At 41.5% G+C, this 24,790-nt stretch overlaps 1 protein-coding gene across 1 annotated transcript in view; it reads right to left on the minus strand.

Annotated features, from left to right (window-relative positions):
- ABLIM1 (actin binding LIM protein 1) overlaps positions 1-23,521 on the minus strand; it is a 299,516-nt gene extending 275,995 nt beyond the window's left edge. The window contains exon 1 of the mRNA XM_059398657.1: positions 23,334-23,521. Within this exon, the coding sequence (XP_059254640.1) occupies positions 23,334-23,346 (13 nt within the window). The 5' untranslated portion in view covers positions 23,347-23,521. The remainder of the gene's footprint in view (positions 1-23,333) is intronic.
- Between the last annotated feature and the right edge of the window lie 1,269 nt (positions 23,522-24,790).

The raw sequence follows: 24,790 nt of genomic DNA on the forward strand, positions 1-24,790 counted from the left end.
CCAGGAAATCGGCGTGCACCTGTGCAAGGTGGTTGGTTTGGTTTTTTGTTTTTTTTTTCCATGCCTGAAGAAAAGTGAGCGGGAAATCATAAGCACTTGTAAAAATCATTGCTGCAGGGTTTCTCATTTCAATAAGCTGCACTTCAGCCTCCCAGTCTTGGCACTGCAATGTGATGGAGTCAGTGACATCGGAGACCCAGACAGCCAGGCTCACCTGGGTATGAGGCTTCAACCCTGTAGGCACTTCAGACAGAGGGCGACAGGGACCCTGCTGGTGCAGAAAAGGTCCACGCTTGACAGGTTAAATCAGAGGCTATTGGAGGAAATGGGAACGTGGGTATAAGACAGGGGAATTGTTACCGAATGGGTGGATTCCAAGGAGGATGAGGATCTTCTCCAGACTCTTCCACTGCAGTTTTTTAGTCGAGTGGAAATAAAACTGAAGCCTAGACTAAGGCATTAGTTGATCAACTTCATGTTTTGTGGATTTTTAGAAAGCAGCAGATTTTAATCACAAACACTTTATTAGAGGGAGAAGATTTTTTTCTGTGAGATGGATCTGTCCCAGGAGAGCAGATGGAAAAGGAAGCTCAGTGTTGCAGTCAAATGTTACTTAAAGGTTAATGGCCCAGTCTCGGGGCTATTCTGATTGTAAACGATCTCTCATCCCTCACAGAGGTCTTCAGTTAGCCCGGCTCCCTGATTCCTGCTTAGGATTGTCCTTGTAACTTAAAAACTACTTTTCCCTCATGTTTCCTCCTCCAGACGAAAGCCCTTTTCTCCCCAGGGCTGGCTGCTTTAAACTAAGTCAGAAGAAACACAATCAGATAAAAGGAACTCCTTTGTAAGACCTTTCCATGTCACTGCATTTTGAAAGAGGATATTGGTTAACCCCACCCCAAACCTCTAAATCATTCCCCCAACATAAGATTCCCTGCCACTGTTTCATGGACAGACCTAGAATCACAATGACCAGCACTTTTTTGGGAAGGATTGATGTGTCTTATCAGAATTGTGTCTCTTGTGGTTTTTTAACTTGACTAATAATACAATGATAATAATTTAATAACAACAGCAATAATAATAATAGAAGTGAGGCGAAGAACTCATACACTGGGCAGTTAACACTGCTTATCTCCGTTCATCTGCACATTCTCTCCCCTACTCTATGGAATAGCTATTATTCCCAACCTTTGACAAAGGAGGAGAATCTGAGGCTAGAAAATTTAAGTATAACCTGAAATTCACACAGCCGGTAGGAGGCAGAGGCAAACTCTGAACTCAAAAACCCGTGCTCTTTTTGGTATACTCTGTTGCTCCATAACTTCAACACAAGAAATATTTATTAAGCACCTTGGAGGTACACGACGCCATGTTAACATTTTTTAAATGGGTAAGACCCATAGCACAGTCAAACAAACCAAGGTCCAAATCTTGTCTCTGCTTACTGGCTGTATCTTTACTCTCACTTACCTTGAAAATGGGGATAATATAAACCCCAGAGAGTTTTTCTTAGGATGATATATTATGATGTTTGCAAATAATAATCACAAATGTTAATCGAGTGCTTACTATATGCTAAGCATTATCCTAAATCCTTTTTTAGGTGTGAATTCATGTAATTCTCTCAAACATCCTATCAGATGCTTGCAATTTATGAGGAAAAAGGCACAGAGAGGGGAGAGCATTTGTCCAGGGTCACCCAGCTGTAAGCGTCAGTGCTGGGTTTTGAACCCAAGTAGTCTAACTCTAGACTCGCCTTAACTACAGTGCTATAATGTCTCTCTGCCTGGCACATTGTGAGGTCTCAGGAAATAGTAGCTTTAAAAATGTTTCCTTTCTAGAGGCACCTGGTCTGACTCTTGATTCCAGCTCAGGTCATGATCTCAGGGTCATGAGATCAAACCCCGCGTAGGGCTCCATGCTCACCAAGGAGTCTGCTTGTCCCTCTTCTTCCCCCTCTGTTACATCCCCCTTAAATGAACAAACGAATAAATAAATAAATAAATAAATAAATAAATAAATAAATAAAATCTTTTAAAAAATGTTTCCTTTCAAGGGGCACCTGGATAGGCTTAGTCGGTTAAGTGTCCAATTCTCTATCTCAGCACAGGTCATGAGTTCAAGCCCCACAATGGGCTCCATGCTGGGCGGGGAGTATACTTAAAAAAAAGTTTCCTTTCCAAGTACAAGGAATACAATTAAAACAAGCACATACTTCCTCATAATGTAAAGAAGATTGTTACTCAGGAGACCAAAAAAGCAGAGGAGACCTCTCAAAATTAAAGTCTTCATAGCATATAGAATGGACCTTAAAAAAATAGTCACCATGTTGTCAGAAAGTGGTTGTTAGACACTGAAAAAAAGAGCATTCCAGGTAGAAACAGAGTCAAAAGCATAGCCATGTTTGGAAAAGATGAACTATCTAGCTTGACCTAAGCAAGAGTTTCAAAGACAGAAAAGTCAAGGTGGGTATCCGGGTCATGAAGACCCTTGAATGCCATGTGAGAGGAATCGGAAGGCAATTCAAGAGGCAAGAAGGAGGCCAATGCAATCAGGTAATCAAGCCACAGAAAATCAATTGATCTGGAAGTCGTTTTCTGCTGTGTGTGCCTGTCTCTCTACTTTGCTCAGTGTGTAGACATGCCCAATAAAGTCATCTCTTCCCTCCAAAAAGTTAAAACATTCTGGTAGTTATCACCAGGGAGCCTTAAAATCTGCAGTGGAGGGGCACCTGGGTGGCTCAGTGGCTTAAAGCCCCTGCTTTCGGCTCAGATCATGATCTCAGGGTCCTGGGATGGAGCCCCGCATCGGGCTCTCTGCTCAGCAGGGAGTCTGCTTCCCTTCCTCTCTCTCTCTCTGCCTGCCTCTCTGCCTACTTGTGATCTCTGTCTGTCCAATAAATAAATAAAATCTTAAAAAAATATATTGAGAAAACAGTGGTGGAGGGATCTAAAGGTAATTTAAGAAGCAATGGGGGTCAGGGAAGGTTTTGAGAGGGAAGCCATGCAATCAAGGCCAAGTTGTAGAAAACTAATACCGATGACACAGAATGAAGTGGAAAGAAGATACGAGTGGTACTGATAATTGCTGTCTATATGTTCCGATCGCTTTCTTTACACATTCTCAAAATTTAGGAAGAGCGTTAATCTGAAATTAATCACTTAGTAGGCTTTATTAGACACTGGAAACCATAACAAGATCACACTTGAACTGCTGAAATGCCAAAACAATGGGAAAAAATTATAGACCGTGTGAAGCTCTATGCTCGAATAACTCTCATTTTTAGTGCAAGTCATGAGCTAAGTTTGGAGAACTGGGCTGACTATATTTTTAGCTATCATTTGTCTCTGTTATCTTTCAGTTCTTAGAAAATACACATAGTAGTAAACAGACATGAAATTAGCTACTGTCTCTGGCTGACCAGCTTACAAGATGCAATCGATACAAAAGTGATCCAGAGGGGAAAATGGGCTCAATCCTGAAATTACATTTCTACCATCAGATATGCAGACAGATGCAAAGGCAACAATGAAACTGTTATCTGAGCATGTTTTAATATAGCCCCAGGCCTTCCGAAGTCATGTCTGCTGTGTGTGCCCGTCTCGTGCTCTGCTCAATGTGCATGCACGTCCAATTAATTCATCTGTTCCCTCCAGAATTTTGTTTTCTTTAAAAAAATATTTAAGACACCCCAGTACATACTATCAAAAACCAGGCAAGGAAGGCGCTGAGATGTTTGACAGTCACACCTGCGTGTAATCTCTGTCCCAGGGCACAAGTCTCTAGTTCAAATCACATGTTAGAATTAAGACTGCCTGGTAATTTCATTGGTGTGCCATTCCGAAATCCTCGGGTATATTGAGAATATAGTGATTTATCATCACACATCTTGATTTCTAAGCTTAGTCACACCCTTCACAGCATGGTTATCTAGTTTTACAGCTTTTCCTTTCTGAAACCACAAAAGGAAGGGGTTTGCCTTCCTCTCCTAGCTATTCTTCTGGACTGTATCAAGCACTCTAAGCCAAATGTTAGGCAATGGCTGCCCATTATCCCTTGGCTATATTTGCTTCTTTCTTGTTCCCACAATGGAAGTGATTCGCAATACAGGATATACACTTTGTTTGTAAGCTACAAATTGTAACCGTAGCCCGAGCTATGTTTTATTCACACAATTATTCACAAATTAAAACAACACACAGGCAGGGCAGGAGGAAGGTGATTGGAATTAAGTGTCTAGAGGGCAAAAGAAAAGAAGGCATCCCTCACGGTCATCGCGCACACCCCTAACCCTTGTGCTGGCTCTGTGTGCGTGCACAAGCACACACACACCACAAAACCTAAAGATGACCAACTACAAAGTAAGTAAACAAGCTGAAAGCCACAGCTCAGGGTTCTCACGTTACACTCAGTTCAGGCCAGTATTTTTATTTGTTTGCTTGTTTGTTTTTAAAGATTTTATGTATTTATTTGACGGAGAGAGAAAGAACAAAAGCACAGAGAGTTGGAAAGGGAGAAGCAGGCTTCCCGCAGAGCAGGGAGCCGATGCAGGGGTGGATCCCAGAACCCCAGGATCATGACCTGAGCCCCAGGCAGACACTTAACGACTGAGCCACCCAGGCACCCCAATTCAGGTCAACTTTCAACTGAGCACGTTGGTCCACTCAACACTCTCCAAGTGTCTGCATGTCACACAGCATAAAAGCCAAAGTCCTTCTGGTGGGTCCCAAGACAGCACATGCTCAGTCCCTCAAACCCCCCACCATCTGGCTACTGCCCCCTCACTGTGCCTGAAACACTCCCAGCACCACATTCTCACACGGCTTGCACTCCCTTCCTCCTCTTTGTCTGAACATCATCTTCTCAACAAAGCCTTCCCTGACCTCTCCCATCCTGCTCTTTCTGGCCCCTCCCACCAATCCTGCTTCGTTTTTTTTTTTTCCAGAGCACTCACCACTCTATGACTTTCACTACTCATTTTTACTTCCGATACTTCGTAAATGTCGTTTTTGCATAAATGAAATAACACAACGCAAGATGTAGGCTCCCTCATAAGTTCCCATTGGCAAGGATTTTTTTTTTTTTAATGTTTAGTCCAATGCTGCATCTTCTGATTCAAAATAGCAGGTGTTCAATAAATATTTGTGGAATGAACGCACTGGGGACTAGGCAGACAGCTTTAAGCAAGATATTGTTTCTACTATTGGGGTGATAACAGTATCCATGAATATTGCTCCCCCAAATAAAGCCTGACATAATTTATCTCCAGAAGGGGCTCTGCCAGCCTGGTGATGTTGTTAACCTTATTAAATCAATATCAAAACTTCTTTAGAGAAGCGAATGTAAACACTTCCCATAATAAGTGCACATATATGCTTAAGCTAGTTTAAGCAGAATACAAAACCCAAAGAAAGGCTAGGAAATAAATTTGAAAAGAGACAGTGTAGGAATGTAAAAATCTTGTTGATAATATTCTCAACAAAGCTGAAGGCAGAGCACATCCCTTTAGTCATAGTTCATATCCTTGATACTCATGACCTCCAGAAGGATTCTGCTGAATTTCAGAAGTATATTACATGTGACAACAATTCCCAATAAAATATCTTTCTTCTGGCATTCTGTTCATGAAATATGTTTCCACTAAATGTCATCCCTGTTTTACGACCTAGTCAATAAGATAGTAAAAATAATTTTTCAAAATAAATGTGTCTTAACTAGCATTAAAGTCATATTTTACAGACTTCATTTAGCAGCCCAACATCAATTTCATGAGGGATATTTCCTTCGGCAATAAATAATACAAAAGTAGAAATTATCGTGTTTACCATAAAATAGCCAATAAGTGTGTAAGAGCCTTCTTTCCCTTACTTATCCATTAATGCTTCCTTTTTGTAATTGAGAAAGATGTATAATTTGACTATGATGATCCAAGACTGAAGTGCTTGGTGGAGAATCTTTTTTTACTACCAAATTCATTCTTATTCCAGAAAGAAGAATGTTCAGACGCTGATGCTTTGCTGCGAAGTCCAGGAGCTGTATGAGGTCAACAAGCACTGTTCGGAATAGACCCTCAAATACGCAATCCGCATTTCCCAAATTTGCATTTCCTCTTTGCCAAATACATCTTTGGTATTTTTTGTTTGTTTGATTTGTACCAAAAATAACAGGAGAAGGCATTAAAGGAAAAAAAAAAAAAAAAAAAAAAAGAAGATGATGACATTTTGCTGGTTCTTTCTGCTCCAAACAAATGTTGGCATTCAAAATCTTTTATAAAGTAGATCGGATATTCTTACGTTAAGCCTTATCCGTCAATGCTTCCAAATAACTGCATCCAGCAAACCCAATGAACATCACGTGACCCCTTCTAAGCACAAAGTAGGCTCTCTGTTAGTTTTATGTTTGGGATCCTTGACCAGACTATACTGGGATCATCATTTGAAATGGTAAACGACAAACAAACTCAAGAAGGATGTTCTCCCTTCACTAAAAAACTTCTATTTTTGTTCTTCTGACAACACCCAACCCATCACAGACCTCTCAGAAGTTAGAGCAGCTCTCCTTTCTGGTAAACTAGGGGTCACCTCTTGCAAAAAGCAAAAGTGATAGTCTAAAGCTTCAGGGCCCTGACTCCCGATGACAGTCGGCTCCTTCCCAGCCCTCCTGCCCAAGTAACATTCCCTGAGATGCTGCCGGTCTCTCTGTTCCTGAGGGCTGAAACCCCGGCTGAGAGTTAAGCATTACAGGAATGGAGTCAAAGTGAAATTGAGTCATTGGATTGGGAAATTCATTTTTGATTTCAGGACTTGGAAGTGGAAGAGTCTTTCGAGGTCATTAGGGAACAGAAGGAAATAGGGAATGTGGCTCTAAGAGGGGCTCTGATGCATGCTGTACCCATGATCACATCCCATCACAGGAGAGCAGTGCTCAAGAAAGAACTCCGGTCTCCCACTTCATCATCCAATCCTTCCATGGGAATGTACTACCTGCTGTAGAGGGCCTGCCATATTTGGATAATTTTTAAGAGGGACACATTTGGAGTCAACCTTAAAAAGAATTAATTTTCAGATTTTTTTTTGATGGAGTGTAATAAGAAACCATGAATAAGAATAAACAATTCAGCCTTTGAGAAATATATCAGCACCAGACTATTCCATGATTATCTTATCCTAAAAGCAACTGATTTCTTGCTGCCAGTCATTCTGGGGAAATCAATCCCATAACAGGCTATGAGGCTGGCTTTAGATGAAGCAAGGAGAAATAAATATCCTTTTTTTCCTCAGGGCTAGAAGTGATCTGTGCCTTGGTATAAATGAAGGAAATGTCTGTAACATTTTCTAATGCTCAAGAAATAACGTGCTCCTCGATGGAAAGAGAATGAGTCAGTGTGGGGGGTGGGGGGAGGCGGAGGCAGCGCGGGAGAGAGCACAGGGTGAGTCAACCACAGAGGCGTACTTAAGGTCTTCCCTGGACCATGCTCGCTTTCCAGTTTCTCTGAACTATCAGTAAAGCCTCATTAAAAGTTACAGTCTAATACCTCTGTGTTCTAAAAAAAAAAAAATCTCAACAAGATACATGCACAAAGATGTTCAGTGTAGCATAGCCTACTAAAGCAAACAAGCAAAGTATCTATCAATAAAGGACTATTAAATCAGGTATAGGAACAACCATGTGCTTGAACATTATGCAGTCACAGAAATGAGCTCTATTTGTATGTACTAATATGGAAAGATCTCAAGATATATTATGCAAAAGGCCACCTGGATGGCTCAGTTGGTTAAGTGACTGCCTTCGGCTCAGGTCATGATCCTGGAGTCCTAGGATCGAGTCCAGCATCTGGCTCCCTGCTCGGAAGGGAGTCTGCTTCTCCCTCTGACCCTCCCCCTTCTCATGCTCTCTCTCTCATTCTCTCTCAAATACATAAAATCTAAAGAAAAAAATTTTTTAAATGGTAATAAAAAAGATATATTATGCAAAAAGGCAAAGTGGATTTTTTTTTTAAGGAATTGGGTAGGAAGATCAAAGTGTCATTGGTAACAGATAGATTGATTTTAGTGTCCTAGTGAACACATAACTTTTCCCACCAGACTGTGGGCTGCGTGCATGGCAACCCTCTTCTTCCAATTCTCTCAATAACTTACTTAGTAAATGTCTACTCAGCTTCAGATTCTCGGGTGGGCTAGGATCTGGGAAAATGTGCGTAACACCTGGTCCTTGGCTCCCCAGAGTTTACAGACAACTTTGCACAGTGAAGTGTCAGCGTAACAGACACAAAAAAGAAAGAGCCTGGTCGGGGGGTGAGGGTGTGTGTGTAGCTGTTGGAGGATAAGCAGAGTTACACCACCACATTCAAATTATGTTTAATAGCAGAGAAATCAAGGCAAAAAGATGCCTCCAAGGCATCCTGATTTAATCAAATGGATGCAGGGGACCAGGGCAGGCTCGTCTTCAAGAGACACTAGTCAAAGGCTCACTTAAAGCAAATGCTCTGAACACCAGTGAATAAATATGTTTTATCCCTTTAGACAGCTCGGCTGTGGAGGGAGAAAAGGCTGAGCTAAATGGTATCTGCCACTTCAGGCCAGATGCCCCTGTTCCCTTGTCACCCCTTCCAGGAGTGGAATATTCCCACCTTGCTCCCACTCTCCCTATGATAAACGTGTGCCAGGCTCACAGGAAAGCCTGATATGAACCTTAAAGTAGACAACCACTTAGTGTCCCTTCCACAGCTGTCTGAAAGGGTTCAGGCCTCAGACCAGACCACCCTAAGGAGTGCAAATGTTCTAGAAGGCAGGATAGAGTGAACGTGACCATGGCCTTCCAATCACAGAGGGATATCAATCCCTGGTCTGACATGGCCTCTTGAGGCTGGGACTGTGCCTTTCCCACGGCTATACCTCTTTCCTTGAATAAGTGAATGCCGTCCTCAGCACTTGTCCAGCCTGCTTTGTGCAGACAGTAAAACTTCAGTGAGGCCCTCAGGTGATCCCTCACACTAATAACGCTGTCAAAGCATTTGCCAAGCTTTCCCAAAGGCCCTCTGTGGGATCCCACGCCTGTCTCTGCCTCTCTCCATGTTACCCGCTGGCTGGACTTTTCTACTGCAGGAGGCCGGGTTCAAGTCAGCTCTGCTGGGGTCTTGTGAGCACCGCAAGCCAGAATGAAGAATGTGGTATTTTTAACCACACAGAAGTCTTTTACTTTTATGTAGCTAAATGTATCTACCTTTCCTTTTATGATTTTAAGGCTTCCTATTCTGTATAAAAGGTCAGGAGCCTCTAACATTCTCGTGTCATAAACCTGCCTTCTTCCAGGGTATTGATTGGTTTATTTATTTTATATTTAATTATTTAATACACTAGGAATTTTGTGCATATGGAATAGGAAAGGGGTCCACATTAACTTTTTCTAAACGGGTATTATACCCACATTATTTAGGGAACAATCTCTTTTCTCACACAGATCTTAAAATGCCACTTTACTATAACTCCATTCCATATAGATGTGTTCACTGATCTTTTTCCACCATTCGATTGTTTTCTCCAAATGTAATTGGGTTAATCACTACAGTGTCATATCGTTTTAATATTCAGTTAGGCCAATCTCTCTTAATTACACTTCTGTTTCAGAATCTCGTTTGTGTAGAATAAAGAAGAGTACATTTTGCCATACCTCTACAAAAAGAGTCTGCTAGTACTTTAATCAGGACTTCCCTTCTTTTATAGAGACATTTTGGGGAAATGAACATTTTTCAAGATGGTGTTTTGTTATCCAGGAGCACGGTAGCTCTCTCTGATGGCTTAAACATTTCATGTTCCCGAAGATAGTTTTTAAATTCTCCTCATAGCATTCCTGTTTGTTACACTTCACTTCAAATGTCTTCTTAATGCATACCATGCTTAATTACCATTTTTAAAATTCTAATAACATGCCGTTTCCTGTTTTGGAATCCTTCTCTACCACTCCTCCATTTTGCAAATTCCACTTGTTTTTCAAAGCCCTATTCCAATACCACGTGCTTGTAAGGTGTTTCTTGGTCCAATATCCACCAGGATGGACCGCTGCCCTTCCTCTGTGTTCCTTCACTGTCTTATATGTGCCACCATCACAACACTGGCCCCTTGCAGCTTCTGTACACAGGTCGCTCACCTTCCCTCGTCAGAGAGCTCTGCAATTAGAGAAACTAGGAACCCCCACCCCACGCCCACACCCACACCACCCCCAAGCATGGCTCACAGTAAGCACTCACTGATTACATCAAGTGAATGAATGAATGATTGAATGAATGAATGATTGAATGAATGAATGCCATATATTTCTTCATGTTTCAGCAGCATTTTGTAGTGCTAATGATAATGTTGATAAATGGTAAAATTTGCAATAATATAACAGGTTTTTTCCTTAAACACAAGCCATGTTTAAAAATGCAGAAAACTATCTCATAATGAGAAATAATAAATAACTAAGAAATAAACCATAGATACACTATTTTTGTGGCATATATTTCAGCCTAATATAAAGAGGTGAGTAGAGTATACTCACCATTGACAAGATCTTGGATCAACCACTTACTAGCTAGATGGTCTCAAGCAAGTTACTACTTCTAGGCCTCATGTCCTCTATCTGTATAATGGACACAATAAAAATCTTCATAATAGAATGTCTAAGAAATATCTCAAACTGAAATGTCCAAACAAAGCGCTTGATTCCGTACTCCTCAAACCTGCTCCTTCTGCACTCTTTCCCATCCCAGTTAATTACGTGCCGTCCTCACAGGTACGAGAAGGAGGAGGAGGAGGAGGAGGAGAAGAAAAAGAAGAAGGAGGAGAAGGAGAGAGAAAAAAGGAACAGAAAAAGGAAGCATCCTCAATTCTCCTCCTTGTGCTCCATGCTTCCAACGCACCAGCAAGTCCCATGAACACTTCCTTAGAAATAGCTCCAGAACCTAGTGACTTCTTACCAGCTGCTCTCCTACCATCTGGTCTAGGTCACCACCTTCTCTTTTCTGACCATTACAGGAGCCTCCTTGCTGGTCTTCCTGCTCACTGTTGTCTGTTCTCCACGTTGTTAACCAAGCAATCTTTCCTAACGCCATCAAATCAAGTCACAACTCTGCTGAGAACTACCCAAGGCTCTCCTATCTCAGTTGGCCTCACTCAGAGGAAAACTCAAGGATGTAATCTGCAAGGATGACCATCCTACTCCTGTCCCCAACCTCATCTAACTTCCTCTCACCTGTGCTCTCTGGCAACAGCGGCCCCCCCTGCTGGTCCTCAAGACAGACCTCAAGCCTTCGCATTGTTTGTCTCACCGTCTAGAAAACCCTCTCTCAGAATCTGCATGACCCTCCTCATTTCCTTTGGGTCCCTGCTCAAATGTTACTTTATAAAAAAGGCCTCCCACTATCATCCCATATAAAATAGCACCTTCCCTGCCCTTAATTCCCTAGCAGTCTCTCTTCTACTTCTTCTTTATGTTTCTTTATAGCCCTCTATCACCACGTTTATTTGGTAAGTGTCTGCCTTACCCCAATACCTAAAACAACCTGAGCACTTAGCAGGTGTTCAACTAAATACTTACTGAATGACTGAACACACAAATACAGGATTTATAACTACATTTCTACAATTTCCATAAAGTCTAGCCACAGAATAGATTCTCCTAAAACAAACAGTAACTAAGGAGCTGGTGAGAAAACGAAGCCATCGCGGATGCTCAGGCTCATTACTTAACCCAACTGCTTAAATGAATCAAAATAAAGATTCCCTTGTTTTACACAGAACAGCAACAACAAAAGTCTCCTTGGAAGCCATTAGAGATTGCCAACCTAAACCTCTTTTTTGCATTTTTTTGTAACATTTAAAAATTATGGCTTTCCCCCTCCTCCCTCCTCCCCCCAGACTCTGGGACTCCTCTCCTTCTGTTCATTCCTATTTGGAGCTGAAAGCCAGAAATAGCTGTTTACTTCATTGTCCTCATTTCCCTGCATTGTTACCATTCAGTTCTCCCGTGGCTCCCCTGTGGTAGATGTGTTTTGTAAGTGAATTCTCAATAAGCTGGAGAAGAAAAGCATGCGTAAAGACCTTGGACACAGTCTAAAGCCAAACATAGGACAGGGTATTTTCTTTAGGAGAAACTATGAATTGACTAACAGTTTCATATATACCATCAAAATATTATTTTCTACATAATGGTATTATAGGACTAGAAAAAGTACACATTGTATAAGGAACTTTAATTTATTAAAATGTAAATAGTAATAATTTTGTATGTAGAGCACTTCCTCTTATAAGACTGAAAAAAGTTATCTAACAGGGGACCAAAGTCATATGATCTCTAATCGGTCAGCAAGTAATTTTTGAGTGCTTGACCCACAACTCCTGTTTTCTTTTTTATTCTAATGGTGGGCTCACTAAGACAAAGGATTTTACATGTACATCTACTAAATAAGGACTTGCCCGTCCAGTTATCATAAAACAAAATATGGACAAATTCCTTATAGTAGTAAATGCATATTACATAATTTTCCTAATAAAATAAATCAGTGTACTAGGGAAATACACCTCCAACACATTGGAGAGAGTCCTCAAGTACGTAGTGAGTCCAAGAATAACCACAAGTAAATCAAACATTTTAAAGCTGCTTCAAAACTGCATTAACTGGAAGAAAAGAATCATTCATTCAAAATGACTATGGGAGAGTGGGGGGCACCTGGGTGGTTCGGTAGGTTAAGTGTCTGACCCTTGATTTTGGTTCAAGTCATGATCTCTGGGTCATAAGATCAAGGCCCATCTGGGGCTCTCTCTCTCCCTCTCCCCTGCATCTCCCCCCTCTCTAATAAAAAAAATTAAAGTAAATAAAATGTTTGCAGAAGGACCAAAGATACTAAAGATTTCCATTCCACAATAGTCCTGCACTAGATAATTTACCCCCAATAGAAATAAATTCTATTTATAATGTGAATTTACCAACACCCCCCCCCCCTCAAAAAATTCACAAATACACCAAAAATTCATTTGGGTTTGACTTTGTACTAAATGTTTTTGTTTGTCTCTAGTAGCAATTACATCTGAACATATCAAGTTCCCATGAGAGGGAACAACCCAGAAAAGTACTAGATTGATGGGAAGAAATAGCCACCTCAGGATTTAATTTAAAATTTGATGCTGATAATATACAATGTAGCTAATACTACAAATAGAAACTCAGAAATTGACCAAAACTGTATCTTTTGAGACAAAGGAATACAATCCCACCAAAGCATGTTCTGGCTAGAAACAGTTAGGAAAGCCAGGGTCCCAATTTGCAGGGGATAGCCCCACTATGTGACTGTTATCCAGTGTCCCATCCGGTTTAGCATTTGTTCTAGACAGAAATACCCCATTTTGTTGTTTACTTATACGGCACATGCAAAATATATTATAGATTTAAATGTGAGCAATAAATGTTGATCAGCTCCTAATTGCCCCAGTCTAATTCAATCACAAATTCTAACCCCCTTTAATTCTTTTCTACCCCAAAATCATGACAATGCTTCCTTACCCCAGACTGTTCATTAGATATTTGTTAGATTACTTCATTAATTAATATGTTAGTATCACTAGCCCAGAAATGTATGAGATAGAATAAATCTGGCTACTTGAGGAGAAAGGTTGAATAAATATTATCTGATTGATTAGCAGTGGGAAAGGTCAAAAGACCAAAAGAGTTAACTACTGCCCATCATAGTCTTCTTGCTTGCTGTCAAGAAATTTACAGAAAAACGGTTGACATTTCTGTTTTGAGGAAGAAGAGAGAAGAAAGCATATATTTTCTTAAATGGAATCCTTTTATAACTAACATAAATTGTAACTCCATTTGCTTCTCTTCCCTTCTCAATAAAGAATGAATGTAATAATTAATTTATACTAGCAAATACTTATTTTTCTAACTCAGATACAATCTCTCTATTTTCAAGTTTCAATAATCTTGTTGTAGCTACATTAATCCCTCTATTGGTCTCATATATTCTCCCTCTCTCTGCCTCTTATCATTCTCTGTCCCTCTCTCTCTCTTTCTTTTTTTACCCTTAAAACAGTTCCCTCTCCAGTTTGTATGTGAGTTGGTTTTGGCCTCAGGCTGTTGTCTGTGACAGGATGACATTTGTGCTCTAGACCATGAGGCACTTACAAAGGCAGCAAAGAGCATTCCCTAAACTGCATGGGAGAAGACAAGAGATAAACATGGAAGTGCCTCGGGGGAGCCTGCAGTTAATGGGGGCTTGTTCTGTCCAAAGGCTAGAGTCATAGGTACCTGAGGAGCTTTACCATGCTGTCTCCAAGACGGATCGACAAGATGGGCTACAGAAGACAACAAATCCAGACAGCGGGATTTTCAATGATGTGTGTATGATTATGAACTCTAGAAAGGCTCAATGGATATCTATGGGATGGATGGATGATATTGCTAGAGATGGCTACTTGAACCAGAGTGAAATACTAACCGTTCACATTCCTTTTCCTTTCCCTATCCAAGTACACAGGAAACCAGGGATTAAGCAGATAATGGGCAGCCACAAGTGAAGAACATACGAAATCTTACTGAGTAGCATCTTGTGACTGGAGCAACGGAATGGCAAACTGTATCAAGTGATTAGTACTACTTACATCAATGAATACTAATATAGATTCAGTTAGGATGAACCTGAAATCATAGGCTCATGAAAGAAAATATTTCTCCCATAAAAGATGATAAAGACTAATTTACCATCTCAAAGGAAATGTTCCATAAATTTTACAAAATTTCATCTTTAATTTTAATGGGCTCTATTAATTAGTGTGGCTTTGTTCTTCCTTCAAAGTGAGGGAGCTAGTAAAGTGCATATAAAAACAGGATCAAGTTCGGGGCACCTGGGTGGCTCAGTCAGCTAAGTGACTGCCTTCGGCTCGAGTCATGATCCCAGAGGTCTGGGATCAAGCCTCAAGATGGGTTCCCTGCTCAGAGGAGAGCCAGCTTCTCCCTGTCCCTCTGACTGCTGCTCTGCCTACTTATGTTTTCTCTATTTCTCTGTCAAGTAAACAAATTTAAAAAAATATATTTTTTTAAATAGGATCAGGTTAAGAACACACACTTCTTAAAAAAAAAAAAGAACGCACACTTCTGGGGCACCTGGTTGGCTCAGTGGATTAAGCTTCTGCCTTCAGTTCAGGTCAGTTCAGTTCAGATCTCAGGGTCCTGGGATGGAGCCCCGCATCAGGCTCTCTGCTCAGCGGGGAGCCTGCTTCCCCCTCTGTCTCTGCCTGCTTCTCTGCCTACTTGTGATCTCTCTCTCTGTCAAATAAATAAGTAAAATCTTAAAAAAAAAAAAAAAGAACACACACTTCTTTGTGTGTGTTCATATGTATTTCTTTGTTCTTCATGTGTACTTCACTTGTGGCTGCCCATTATCTGCTTAATCCCTGGTCTCCAGTGTACTTGGATAGGGAAAGGAAAAGGAATGTGAACGGTTAGTATTTCACTCTGGTTCAAGTAGCCATCTCTAGCAATGTCAACCTTACATCCGTCCATCCATCCCATAGAATGGCCTCACTCCTTCCCTTTGCTATGCACAAACATGTTGTTTGGCTGTTCTGCATGCAGCCTTCCTGTGTGCCAGCATTCTTAGCATGGGATGTTGTGGTGTCAAGTACAAAGCTAAGGATAAGGCTCAGATAGCCTAATCTGCCATGTGAAAGGAAACACAACAGGGGGCCTTTGGCAAGATTTCTACCTCAGTGAGAACTGTGGTCAGGATAAAATGTAACTTCCTGCAGCATTATGTGGTGATAAAATACCATGTCTAATGTGGATTGTGGGCAGTTGCACAACCAGGGATGAGTTGTTACCTGAATGTTACCAAGAAGAGGCCTCTCCCTTCCCTTCTCTGCATTTGTAGCTCTCTATTTAGGAAAGACTGTGGTGTAGAGGCTTACTAGTTTCATCCATTCTCCCCTTGTCTTCCTGCTCTTCTAGCCTCCCCACCACAAATCTTGTGCCCCCTCGTATTTCCCAGACTTCTTCCCCACATACCCTGCACCCTCACTCCTCCGTGCTTCACCTGTGCTGCTCCTTCTAGAAAGAAAGCACATCTTTAGTGTTCTGCCTGTCACATTCCTACTCACCCTCCAAGGCCCAGTTAACATATCAGATTCCATCTCCTCTGTGAAGGAAAGATGCTCTGGTTATTGGCAGCTACAATTAGTTGATCTTCCCGTAGCATGATTACTCCCAGATGAAAATCTTTACCATATCCTATTCCAATCAGCTGTGTATTTAACTTTACACACACACACACATACACATAAACACACACTTAACTCAGTTTATGTTCCTCTGAGGTGAGGACTAACCTTTTTTCATTGGATATAACTAGTCCCTAATAGAGTAAGACATGCTATTATACATGCTATTATATTTAGTGATGTAAACTTCCAAATAAGATCAGAAATAGGTACATGTTCATAAAAATCAGTTACTTAAGACTTTGACTAATCCTCAGAAACATACAGACATAATACATACAGAACATACATAAAATAACTTGATATTTATAATTTCAAATATAAAAACTGGTCTAAGAATTGGTTTTGCTATTAAAAACCATTGACATAAGGGGCGCCTGGGTGGCTCAGTGGGTTAAAAGCCATTGACATGCATATCAACTTCATTAGAATAGTTGCCTATGCAAAAAATAAAAATTAAAAAATTTTAAAAAAAGGAATGGGAGAGGCTCCTGACTGGTCCAGTCAGAGGAACATGCAACTCTTGATCTCACGGTCATGAGTTAGGCCCCACATTGGGCTTAAAGATTACTAAAAAAAAAAATTTTTTTAAGTTTAAAATAAATAAATAGATAGGCAGCTAAGATAAGAGCAGAGTCGGATGAGCTCATGATGACAATAAGCCATAACCTGAGAAAATATGATTAACTCCAACTTCTCTACCTGAGGTTTTAAAACTAAACACAAATGGATAAATAAAAGGTAATGCTATTTGCAGATACAATGTGGGAACAATTTAACCTTCTGAAAATCTTTTCTGAAAGATGATTCTCCCACTTACAAGATACTAATGTCAAAAAGTATTTCTCTTATGTTAAAAAAAATCTACATATTGAATTAGAACCCATTTATTCTAAATACAAGAAAAGTGCTAGAAGTGTAATGTGTTGCTCTTTTGATTTTTTTCATATCAAAACTAATAATGGCTAAACTTGGCTTTCAAACATATCTTATTTGTCTTCAGTTTGTTAAACTGCTTGAGGCTCTGTAACTCAGAGGAAAAAAACTTGGCTAAGACAGGCCAGGAAAATGGCCCCCATATAACACCAAATAAACACCCCTCCCCATGCGTTAATCTTTACAGCATCACCATGAGAAACTGATAAGGGCTGAGTGATGCAACTGGTTGTTGTAACAGCCATCGAGTTCCACGAAGAGGTAAGAGAGAGAAGGAAGAAATGGGACAGAAGTCTCCCCGTTGTCAACAAAGAGAGACAAGTTCGTGGAGTCCCACCATAAGCACGGAACTGGAAGAGGTCAACAAAAAGAATGTAGCTCTGATTCTTATGGTCGCCCTACATCCCAGCACTGTGGAGGAACCATCATCCAGCAGAGGACTTGACTGCTACTCTAGAAAGCTGATAACAGCCCTAGCTGCCTCTCTGCCTTCAGCAGATACGGCCCGGAACTCAGCATGGTCTGCAACCAAAGCCCCCATGCCAAAGCGAGGACACTTAAGGCCAATCGCATCCAACCACCTCTCTCATTCCTGCAGTCTGACTCATGGAAACAATGAAGAGCTCCCATCCCTGTTCATTTCCTCTCCCCTCTCATCGCCTTCTCCCTTGTGCTTCTTCCCTCTGACTGCACATTTTCTCACCACGGAAAACCTTCCATTGTGCTGTCTGGAACCACAGCTCCTTGTTAATAAAACTCCCTACATCCTTAGCCTTTCCCTGAAGTGCCCTCTGCCATCTCCTGACTCAGCTGAGATTCGGCTCTCCTCTCGCTGGCAAGCGTGCCATCCCACACCAACACGTTTTCCAGGTCAACACACATTGTACTGTTTCTCTTCTATGCCCCCTCCCTAAAGAGCCCGTCTCTCAATCCCATCCTTGGTCATCTGGCGCATCTAAGAATCAAGCTCGTTCCTTAAGAACACAAAAGTCCGTTTTCTTCAAGATCTCATAGTCCTTAACCTCATGGCTATATTCTCGGCCACTCTTTCCTATCACCAAAATACTCTCCCTATATATCCCATATTATTTCTCTCTTTCTCCCTGCACTCAGCATATCCTATTAATGTAAGTATTTATGCATTTGTCTCTTCCACAAAATTGTGAGCTCCTTGACGATATATACTGGGTCCTGTTCACCAACTGCTGGCACATAACAGGTGTGCAATAAATACTGAATGAATGAATAAAAACCCATGTTCCTGACTTGACAAAAATGAATGAATGGGGAGGAATTGTACATTTTTTCTTTACTAGATTTTTCTCTCAATCTATTAAGGCTATGCCTACTTGTTAGCAAACAACAGAAAGATGTATTTAAAAAAAAGCCAGCTATCTCCCCTCCTCACTCTTGCCTTTGAGGTAATCTTGGTGTCTATGGTATTTTCTGTGCCTCCAGAGCACACAAACATATGCACACATATGGATTTCTCTGAGTTTACAAAACCGGGATTGTGCATTACATATATTTTATTCTAAAACTTGCCTTTTTCCACTTAACCATGTATCATGGCCATCCCTCCAGACAAAACACATTATGAATCTAACTCATTCTTTCTAATAGTTGCATAATTGTCCATCGTATGGACGTACCATAACTTAGTCACTCATTTCCCAGTGGATGAACATTCAGATTTCTTCCAGTTTTATGGAAGTTCTAAAAACAAAGATTATGATCTAACATTTCTAGAGCATACATACTTTGAGGTCTTTCTCTGCCAGAGCAATGGACTCTATCTACATACACCTGCACCTTTCTTCTCAAGACTCAAGATTCTGAAAACCTAGTGGGCTCATGAGTGATCTCTTACATGTATACTGTCACATGTCTTGTACAGACTAGGCATTTAAGATTTATTATATTTAACCAAATCTAACTAGATGGAAACTTTCAGGCAGTAGGCACAGTATGTACTGCTTGTCATACCTAATTCTCAGGATTTGGGAGGAAGAGAGTTAAAAATAGGGAATTTTCATTCTTAATTTTATATATTTCTGTTTGAATGTATATATTACTTTATAATTTAAATATTTAGTATATCTATAAATTTGTTAATATAAAATATTTGTATTACATTAATATATTATTAATGAATTATAACACATTACTTTTATAATTCATAAGCAGCTTTAAAAAAAATGATACAGAACCCTAAATTAGAAGAAACAAGCTTTAATTCAGTGGCTGCCAAATCTGTCTATACATTAAGAATCCACTGGGGGCTTAGTAAACATTCAGATTCCCAGGCCTCTCCATGAATATTCTGACTCAGTAAATCTGAAACAGGGCCCTCACATCAGTATGTCAACTATTCCAGATGATTGTTATGGCTGTACTGTAATGGTTTACGGAACTACCTGGGGAGCTTTTCATGCACATGGATTTGGGGATTCTGTCTTCAGAGTTTATGAGCCACTAGATCTGGAATGAGGCCTAGGAATCAACATTTTAAAAAGATTATCTAGGGCGCCTGGGTGGCTCAGTGGGTTAAGCTGCTGCCTTCGGCTCAGGTCATGATGTCAGGGTCATGGGATCGAATCCCGCATCGGGCTCTCTGCTCAGCAGGGAGCCTGCTTCCTTCTCTCTCTCTCTGCCTGCCTCTCAGTGTACTTGTAATTTCTCTCTGTCAAATAAATAAATAAAATTTTAAAAAAATAAAATAAAATAAAAAGATTATCTAGATCATTCTCCCCAGTTTTAGGAACTCTGTTCTAAAGTGTTGTAATTTCCTTTAGTTGGCAACCCAAAACTCAAGATATGATAGCTCCATTTAGGCCTTCAGTAGTAAAAGTACACCACCAAATTAAAAGTCTTTGATGAAAATATTCTAAAAGGAAAAAAAAGAAAGAAAATATTCTAAAAGACCATAAGATGGTAATGTCTTATCTTGCCCTATTATGGAATTAAAGAATACTTCTTATTGTTAGTTTGAGTAGGGAATTGAATTTTACAACCCTGTTTCTATCTTAAAGACCAGATGAATTAAAGAATGATCTTTTTCTCAGGCGCCTGGGTGGCTCAGTGGGTTAAGCCACTGCCTTCGGCTTGGGTCATGATCTCAGGGTCCTGGGATCAAGTCCCTCTCTCTCTCTCTGCCTGCCTCTCCATCTACTTGTGATTTCTCTCTGTCAAATAAATAAATAAAATCTTTAAAAAAAAAAAAGAATGATCTTTTTCTCTCTAAAATGTTTAATAAAACCACTTCTCTTATGAAATTCAATAGTTTTCGATGTTTAAAAAATAGTTCTACCCCACTATAACCTACAAGGCTAGATATTAGAAATAAGCAGAGATCACTTCTTAGATTAATGAAATTTATCTTTCCAAATGTCTAAAGACCTTTCCACTTACAAATTGGGTATTTAAATAGACACATTAACTTTCTGACCCTGAAACTTTATCTCTACTTTCAGGAGTATAGGTGAGAGCAGATACTTAATTAAAAAACCACACAGTAAAGCTCACAGTTTTGACATCTTTTGTAAAAGAATAAATGGCAAGCAGACATTTTTCCAAACCAGCTTAATTCAATAGCTCCTCTATTAGGTACTCTGCTAATCACCTAGAATTGGATTTGTTTGGTTGATTGGTTGATTGGTTGGTGGGTGGGGGGTTTTTTGGTTTTGTTTTACAAATTCATAAAAATAAAAGCACTTCGTAAAAGCATTAGAAAAATCCTCAGTCAGTAATACATTAAGAAGTTCTGGTCCTCTAAACTGAAGTAGGAGGAAACAGAGTGGAAATCCCAAGTTAGTAACAGTAGGATCAAGTGGTCTTTTTCCCTTCACTCTGTCCTACCAAGTGCCCATGAATGCATTGGGAATTCCTACTTACTTACAAAGGCCATCTCCTTTAAACTCATGTATAGGGCATTTTCTCTCTCGTCTTGGAAAATCAATGACTGGGATGTTTACTATAATATTCAAAGGACTAATAACTTTGAAAAGGCAGTAAAACAAAGTGATGTGATCAGAAGTCAGACAGACCTGGATGCGAATCAGGATCTGCGACTTACCAACTATTTGAGCGCAGGCAAGTTATACAATCTCTCAATATCTCAGTTCCCTCATCTGTGAAATGGGTAGGTAATAACAGTATCTACTTGACAGTTGTTGTGAAAATTAAATAATTTAATACATGCAAAGTACCTGACACATAATAAGTATGCAATGACTGACACCGATTATCATGGTTTTTTGTCCCTGCAATATTAGTCATATTTTTAACTGTTAAATGCAAAATTATCAACACAGTTTGAAGAGAAAACAAGACAACTGAGTGACATGTCTGTGTCTGACTCCAAATCTTCCTTCTTGAAACCAGATTCAAGAAGAAATATTTGAGAAATATTGAGAAATATTTGAACCCAACCCAGAGGTCTAGCTCTCCGAATCCCTGGGGCCGTCCTCATTCATAACCTCAGATAAAGCACAGAGACCCCATAACAGAAGGGGCCAGAGATACGGCAAAACTTCCAGGGATGTTTGTGGGGGTGAGTGGGAGGGAATTGGTTTCTTAATGAACTTGATGCTTCCTAGGACATAGCAGGTTCCCAGTAGTAGTAGTTATGAGGCTCCTACAGTGCAAGGTACTGTACTAAGTGGTCTGGGTGATGTCAAGTTGGGTCAGAAGTGGACTCTGACCATAGACAGCTTTACAATCTATGAGAGAGATTCTTCCCATGTGCCTTGTCGTACTCAGAACAGAGATCAGGACCAAAAGCCTCCGTGCTAGAACGCAGTTTAGGGATTGTACAGCTGGAGTCGCTTGGATGATCCATACACACACCCAGATCCCTAGAATCATATCTGTTCCACCCTCTTTTTTCTTTCTTTAATTACAAATCATTAGGCAACATCAGGCAGGGAGTATCTTGGGGCCTCCTGTCAGCTCCGGAGCCCAGTATTTACAAATGTACATTCTGTCATTCTACCTAGCCTTCCCACCCCATGTCCAGGTATGGAACCTCTCAACCATATTGCCATTTCAACAAAGACCCGTTTCCTTCAAAAGAAATCTAAACATAAGAAATTAGTCTATTCATTACATGCCCCAGAGTGAACCCTGGAAAGCAGCACTAAATTATCCAACAGATGTTATTAAATTCCTTAACTGCCCCACTCCAAAAGCAGGGTTAACCCTTCAGACTCAAAAAAAAAAAAAAAAAAAAAAAAGAGAGACGCAAAAACAACTCTGCAACTCCTCTTACAAGTTTTAGGGTATCAACAGGGGTGGTACTTACTGCTTTGCAAATACTCATTCTAAAGATAATCAATATTTTCCTTAAACACTTATGGCAAAGCAACCAAGTCGCTCATTTTAATTGCTAGCAAACTGCACAATGACTTGATCTCTTTAATATTTCACTCATAGTAGCAGCCACTGAGCTATGACTAACCCACTCTCCCCAGCATCACCACTGGCTCCAGATGGCAAGAAATACATTCCCTTCACTCTTGCCTGAAAAGCAATTTGGAATTTTTTATTTTATTTTATTTTACTTTCACCCAGTTTTACCTGCAGTAATTGTTTCACTCCAGAAAGAAAATGGGTGGGAAATGAAGATTAATGCTAAGAGGAGTACAGGTAAGGGAATTTACTTTTTTTAATGGGGTATAAGCACTGCAGCTTTAAATCCTACTGCATCAAGCCCTGGATTCCTTCCATAACCAAGCTGCAAAATGGTAACAAGAAGGAGGAAAAAAAATACCTCTTCCTCTCCTGGACAGCCCTTCTGGCGGCTCCTCAGCAGGACGCGCAACGGGAAGCCCATCCCCCACGCCCTCCCAGCCCAGCCGTCAGGCTTGCACAGGTGAGCCAGGCACCGACCTTGGCCCTCAGGTTTCGCCCACATCCGGGGATCAAGGTCAAGGGCGAGGGCTTCCTTTTACCCCCCCCCCCCCCACAAGTCGCCCAGAGCCCAGGGATCCCCTGTCAAAGTTTCAGGCCGGGTTGGGGCCAGCGCGACTCCCACAGCCCCTCGCCCTTCCGCACCTGCCCGGCCCGCCCTGGTCTGCGCCCTGCCCCGCGGGGCCTGGCACGGGGTCGAGGGACGGTGCCCACCTGGTCCCCACTCACCCCTTGCGGACATGGTTCAGGCAGCAGGAGCCGAAGCGGAGAGGGCAGAGGAGGAACCCGGCAGGGCGTGGGGAGGAAAATATCTCCGAAACGCACCCCAGCGCACACGCGCCCGCCGTCCGCCGTGGGGAGGCGGCTGGCAGCGCGGGGACGCCGCCCGCAGGACACCTGGCCGCCCGCTGGGCGCAGCGCGGCAGGCTGGCGGGGACGCTGCGACCGCGGGGACCCGCCGCTGGGCGCGGCAACGCTGACAGCCCGCGGCCCGCGCTGGGCGGGGCCCGCCTCCCGGCCTCCCGGGCCTCCCCCGCCTCCCCCGCCCCGGCCGGGCCCACCCTGTCCAGCGGCCGCTGGGGACGTGCCGCCCGCTCGGCTGCCGCGCCAGGCGGGGCTTTTGTCCCCGAGCGAGGTGGGGCGTGCGGTAAGGGTCTGCGTCCTCCCCTCCCCCGACTGGGATTCTTAAATTTAAGATAATTATTAATAATATTGGTGCTATTATTAGTGGCTTTCCAGCCTCCCGCTTTGGTCCCGGAGAAAGCAAGCAAGAAAGAGCCGTTCTGCTCCCTCCCCTAAGTAATGCCCTTGACCACCGAGGATGACCACGACTGCCTCAGGGGGCTTGGACCTCAGTGGGAAGAAGGCCTCGGGCAGCTCACGCTGGGCGGTCAAAGCAAAATTAGCGACCTGCGAGCTCCTTCGAAGTCGCCTGGGTGGGATGGGCGGGACTGGACTTCGGCGACCTTTGAGGTAAAACCCTGCAGAGCAGGGCTGAGCCCGCTCGGCTTGGCGTCTTGAGGCAACACTCAAGGGATGCCTGTAGATTCATTTGATTCATTGTTTCTACTCGGAAGTGTCAGAGCGGGGCTGGATTGGAAACAGGGGGCGAGCACTGCAAACAAATCCACTTTTTCTATATACCAGGGTGAAAACGAGAAAATACAAAAACAGTCTTTGGGTGTCCAGAATATAAACCCTGAAGGTAGAGCATTCATGGTAGTAAGCAAGACAGCAAAAACCACCAGATCCAGAAATCATGAACTGAAGAGGTGCGATTCTAAGCTTTGAGAGCAATCACAGTACCTTACTTAACCTGTAAGACGGGTGGAGGGATTCCAAATTTGAGGAATTCACACGCATTCCCTTCTCTGTCAGCTACTCCTCTATACACGCTCACAACATATATTCTAGTTATTTCCTATGTAGCCACTTTCCAGATCCATCCTGATATGTATAATTCATCTGACAAGCTAGAAGTATTCAAAGAACAGGTGAACATAATAGCTCTAGAAAAAAAAATAATAAATTGGTGGATAATTGAGCATCATCAAAGAAAGCCTAATCAAATATTCAGATGGGGGAAGGAATTACAAGATAAGAGATCAATAAGGAAACTTGAAATTCTCAAATTCAACTACCAACTACAAAAATTAACTCATTTATCCATCATGATAACATCTTTT

This window comes from Mustela nigripes, chromosome 4 (assembly GCF_022355385.1).
Source record: "Mustela nigripes isolate SB6536 chromosome 4, MUSNIG.SB6536, whole genome shotgun sequence".
Classification (NCBI taxonomy): domain Eukaryota; kingdom Metazoa; phylum Chordata; class Mammalia; order Carnivora; family Mustelidae; genus Mustela; species Mustela nigripes.